Source organism: Nuphar pumila, chromosome 1, assembly GCF_984573655.1.
Source record: "Nuphar pumila chromosome 1, dmNupPumi1.hap1.1, whole genome shotgun sequence".
Lineage (NCBI taxonomy): Eukaryota > Viridiplantae > Streptophyta > Magnoliopsida > Nymphaeales > Nymphaeaceae > Nuphar > Nuphar pumila.
In genome coordinates, this window is record NC_143249.1 from 30,689,600 (window position 1) to 30,695,003 (window position 5,404).

General features: G+C 42.3%; 1 protein-coding gene across 1 annotated transcript; it reads right to left on the reverse strand.

Annotated features, from left to right (window-relative positions):
- Positions 1-2,307: 2,307 nt before the first annotated feature.
- Positions 2,308-5,021, reverse strand: LOC149848573 (ethylene-responsive transcription factor ERF110-like). The gene is made up of 2 exons (XM_089996180.1): positions 4,545-5,021; positions 2,308-3,008 (listed from the first exon to the last, which is right to left on the reverse strand). The coding sequence occupies exons 1-2, from the start codon at positions 4,945-4,947 to the stop codon at positions 2,476-2,478; spliced, it is 936 nt and encodes a 311-aa protein (XP_089852306.1). The 5' UTR covers positions 4,948-5,021; the 3' UTR covers positions 2,308-2,475.
- Positions 5,022-5,404: the final 383 nt, after the last annotated feature.

Consider the following 5,404-nt stretch of genomic DNA (forward strand, 5'->3'; position numbering starts at 1 on the left):
CAATGATATCCTTTGTAAAATTTATTGTATCCCAGAAGAACACATGTTAAAAATCTTGAGGAACACTTGTTTTTTGCATAATCATGCAGATGATAAAAGCATCCGACTCCAAAAACCTGAAGATATTCATATTTTGGTTGTTTTGCAAAAAACCTTTTAAGAGGTAATATCATATTGTAGACACCCAATTTTTCCAAGATACCCAAAATAGTATCTGTTTTTAAAAGGTAATGTCCTTGCAACAACGATACAAGTTGCTTGTAGGTGAGAATATAAGGCTTCATCATAGAAGTAACAAATGCCTCATATACTTGGCCTAAGCCATTCAAGAGTAAAAAAGACCTTAGCCCGATCATCTACGAGCTTACCAATGACAACCAATTCACAAGTATTTTTAAATCCATCAATATACTCTAAAAGAGAGAGATTTTCGTTATGATATGTCTGAAGTTTTCGAAGAAGATAATATTTGCACTCCTGCAAATCCAAAGTGAAAAAGTCTTCCCGGGTAGACCAAACTTGAACAATAATGTCTAGTCTCATGACAAATTTGAGTACCTCTTCGAACAAGTTACCCACAATCCATCCTCTTAGAAGCCAATTTGACTTCCTCCAAGCAGCATAGTCAGCATTTTGTGTGTGATTGTCATCACTACCAACAACGTAGACATCTGAGGAACAACATTGATATCCATGAAACTCTGAAGGTCTTGGTCGATAAGGCTCAATAGCTACATCCACCGTAATTAATTGGAATGTGTTAGTTTTATTGAGATGAAATTAGCAACATTGAGAATGGCTGAATATATAAAAATTTGTGTAGTGGAAGATGTTGCAGAAGAGGCTATTGTAGACGTGTAGACAAAGATCATGTCTTCTGCTCTGATACCATAAATGAATGCTAAATCATGCTAAGAAGAGGAATTGATATAAAAAGAGATAAAATAGAGACAGAGAGAAAGAGAGAGATATGCGGTTGAGCTTAAAGAGCCTTCGTCCATGGGCCATGAGAAGTAAAATAATATTATTTCTCACACACACCGGCTAGAGCTTGTATAATGCAATTTATATATTTTTTCTGAGGGAATTGCACCTTGATGAGGATGCTTCAAGATTTACCCTCTTGATAGGCTGGACATCCCACATCTTGTTCATGAGAGGATTTTGTTACACATTAGGTGGGACGTCTAGTTGTCCAGGCCCACATTAGGTCCTCTAATGTGTGGGTCTATCTCCTTAGAATGAGGTGGCATGTGCATATCAGACTCCTTGAGATACAAGTTATCTTTCTGTAGATAATGTAACATGGGTGGCATCTTATAGCATATGATGTGCATTCTTTGTTGATCCTAGGGAATGACTCTTTGAACTACCGATGGATCGAAGAAATAAATACATGAAAAAACAAAAAAGAGAAAACAATCACATACAAAGAACAAAGATTTTACGTGGTTCGGTAAAAATTGCCTACGTCTACAACTGCACTGAGTCTTATTCTTTATTGATTGAGATACAAATACACAAGCCTGATTACCTTCTTTAAAATAGGAGTTTACTAGTGTTGTTGAATATAACAACGAGTTGGATCAGCGAAAATTAGGGATTTACATATCGAGCTTCACACTCTTCAAACACATCCAACTCCTTGTGGTGGGACATTGCAGATTCAAAACTCAGTGATACGTTGAATAATAACTGGTGTGGGTCTGCCTAACACCAGCTAATTACCTTTCAAAAAAAATGGGCGATGAGTGAAAAGCTGAATGGCCAGGATACATTCATTTAAGAGATCCAACGGATCTAGCGATCCAGATCCATATGATCCAACGGGTTCAACTGATCGGGTCACTCGCGAAAAAACCCTTGAATATTCTAGAACCAAATGAGATATATCTATCTCGTCACATGAGAGCTGATCCTCCTAGTGTGGGACCCATGCCACCACACAGCATAAGAAGATAAACCTTCATCCCAGGAAGGTCTAGTCTCCAGTAGAAAAACAGTTTGTTTTGGGTATTTTGTAAATTTGTTGTGTTCATGCCTTATAAATATGATTTACATGATTTATCTGATAGGAGCATGTTTATATCATTCATTTGTAGTGTGAAAAGAAGTTTCCAATATGATCTAAAAATCAGCATTTGACGGTGTTCTGAATAAAAAAAAAAATCATGTTTTTTATGTTGAGACCATATTTATCAGAAGCTTCTTGCTACATGATGAAGCTTGTTTCCCCGAAAGCTTGCTTCGAAAGCAAGAAATACGAGATTGAAGTGAACAACCACGTTCTTTTTTTTAGTACGAATCTGAATTATAAAGATCTTTTGTGTATATTTCTGTAAATACCCATCTTTTACAGTGTAAAAAAAATGACAACATGAAACGATGCAAGCACTGCTAAAATCAATCCACCAAATGAGAACCCTATTGTAAAAAAGAAGAAAAAGGCCAAAAAAATAGCGGAAGCAGAAAACATCAGCCCGAACTGGGAGGGAACCAGGGCGGTCCCGACCAAGAGTCCGGCGGAAACCGCTCCTCCGGCGCCGGATCTCCGACGCTACGACTCCCACTTCCCGGCGGAGCGGCCGAAGTCGAGGCCGAACCTCCGGCAGCGGAAGAGAGGTACTGGTTGAGGAGGCTCAGCTGTTGGGCGGGGCTCTGAAGCAGCCGGAAGTACTGCAGGTAGTCGTCGCTGAAGCTCGTATCCGGAACGTTCATCAACGGAGCGGGCTGAAGGCTCTCTGGAGGCTGCGGGAGCTGGACGCGCTCCGGGAAGTTGAGCTTAGCACGGCTGCCCCTGAAGCGGAGCGCCGCCTCGTCGTAGGCGTTGGCCGCGGCCTCCGCCGTCTCGAAGGTGCCGAGCCACACGCGGGCGGCCTTGTGGGGATCCCTTATCTCCGCTGCCCACTTCCCCCACGGCCTCTGCCGTACGCCCCTGTACCTCCTCCGCCCATCCCCAACCCCCGACGTCCCTTCCGCGCTCGCGATGCTCCTCGACCTTTCCACCCCTTCATTCATAAAAATCACCGGAATTCACGGTCAGTAGTTTTCCAAACTTTTTTACGACAGTTAATTAAATTTGATACAAGATGTTCTAGTAAAAAAAATTTATGAATTAACACGAAAAACCAGTTCTAAACGGGTCTCCGAGGAGGCGAGGAGCTAGCTCATCGAGGGAATGGACAAAGACAAAACAGTTAGGTCGGTCTAGAAACATTGTCCTTAGCATGATGGTTGGTAGGCTTTGAAGTTTGAATACTGGTATAGCCTCGCGATACTAAATTGTCATACGTGGGGTTTTGACATTCGAGCTGAATATATATATATATATATTGCTTTACCTGATTTTTTTTAGAGAGAGAGAGAGAGAGAGAGTGAGTGAGTGGTGGCCAGGAGAAGTAGACGTGTAGCTGGTCTAATCTGAATTTGCAAGCAAATGCCAGTAGGCAACTTTATCCCTTTCACCACAAGCATGTGAGGCGGTGGGGGGAAGGGGGGGGGAGAAAAGGTAACTATTAGTTTCATTAATTTGTTGTGATTGAAAGGGATAAAGCTAATAAAGCTAGAGGTTGCAAACTGTTGTGGGGCCTTTTGCTAATTAGCAGGTGGATGAATCAAGAATAGCAATTCAAACTTGTCAGAAGATGACCTACCAATGCCTAAATTAATGAGAGGCAAAATCCTACTTGACCTTCAATCTTTAACGACGATTGTAGTAGAAGCCAGAAGATTGCGTCAAGCAACTGAAAATGAAGATGCTGGTTTCTAATGTACTGTTATGATTGACAAGACACTTTTAGGGATGTCAAACCTCTCTCTCAAGGAAAGGTGCGGTGCCCAGACTAATAATGTCTACAGCAAATAATTGGCTCACTTTTGAATCAACAATCAAATTACTGGATGGCCCTCAAAGGAGAACCCAAAACGTTAGGCCAAGTAGCACAAACTGGTTTACCTTTCAAAAAAAAAAAAAAGTACCACAAACTGGCGTGACCAACTTCTTTCAAGCTTTTCACGTTTGGCTAGATGGGTTGGCTGAAGGTGCTCAAATTTAAAGAATATCACGAGTTCGATACCCAGGGTGTGTATCCCTTGGTACAAGGTTAAAGTCGGTAGAAAACTATCATGAGTAAGAAGGAATCGTCATGGAGTCTTATACCATAGAAATCCAAACATGGATATGACACACCTCTCGGCCCATAATAGAATGGCCCAACAATAACGGTGGTTTCTCATCACTATCGAAAAAGAAAAGAAAAAAAAAGGCTCTTATCAGCCACACGAGCTGATTCGAGTGTGAGAAATAGATGATATGAAGACCCCATAGTACCTATCAACTAAAGAGATGTTTGGACGTAGAGGTCTTTTGTGAAATTCATGGTCCTAGTGGTCATTCTATTAACAAAAATGAGGGACCTCAAAGTCCTTTCACTTTCTCATACGAGAAGCCCCAACGCAGAGAGAAGGAACATACAGGGACCCAGAAGTCATTCTATCAAAAAACAAAGTGAATCTACAGGTCATTATTTTTCCCCACCACTTACCCTGCAGAGAGGAAGAAGAAGGCCGGAATTGGGCAGACACAGAGGAAGAGCTGGCCGTCTCCCCCGCCTCCGCAAATTGCCGGAGCGGCACTGACGGAAGCTCCTCCCGCTGACGCTTAATGCCAGAAACCACCCCGGAACCTGAGCTTTCGACCACCGTCGGTGACCCCTCGAAGCGCGGCGGGAACCATTCTGACTGCACCACCGGCGGCGACGCCTCGCCGGAGACAACGTGCGTCAGCGCGGATACCATCAGTGACATCTCCTCCACATTGCCGTACCCCGGAACCTGCACCTCCTCGCCGAGCGCCCGCGGCGTCACCGGCTTACCCTCTTCGCCGGCCCATCCGCCGGACATTCTGAACCAGTCTTCGCCGGAATCCCGCTTTCCCATCACCTTCATGCATACATAAAGCCGCCCTCTCTCGGTGGCGGGGCGGGAGACGATTGACACAGCAACGGTAGAATTGGTCCCGCAACGGCTATTTTTATACCTTTCGTAATTCAAATCTGCCGCCGCCATAGGAATAGTACGCTTAGACACAAAGTCTTTTACAACTTTTTATTTGATATAATATGCTCATCCTCATTTTCACCTTTTTGCAAAAAAAAAACTCTTAAAGTCTTGTTAACTTTAAACAAAGTTCAACTTTTTTTTTTTTTTTAAACTTTGGTTTAGTGAAAGATAAGAAAGAGGTTGCATGTTAGGCTCTGCAGTTTTTATTTGAGACATGAGGGCATGCAGTTTTTATTTTTAATTAATGAAAACTATTTTTTAATATTATAATACTTAAATATGTTTTTATTTGAAACTTTGTTCATCTCATCCAACCCTAGACAAGCCATCAAACATACTCTAA

What these genes read in the sequence shown, in the direction of transcription:
- LOC149848573 (XM_089996180.1), bottom strand. Translation starts at nt 4,947, where the DNA reads ATGAAGGTGATGGGAAAGCGGGATTCCGGCGAAGACTGGTTCAGAATG. An exon ending in TTCTTCTTCCTCTCTGCAGG is followed by an intron (nt 3,009 to 4,544) that starts GTAAGTGGTGGG and finishes TTATGAATGAAG; the next exon opens with GGGTGGAAAGGTCGAGGAGC.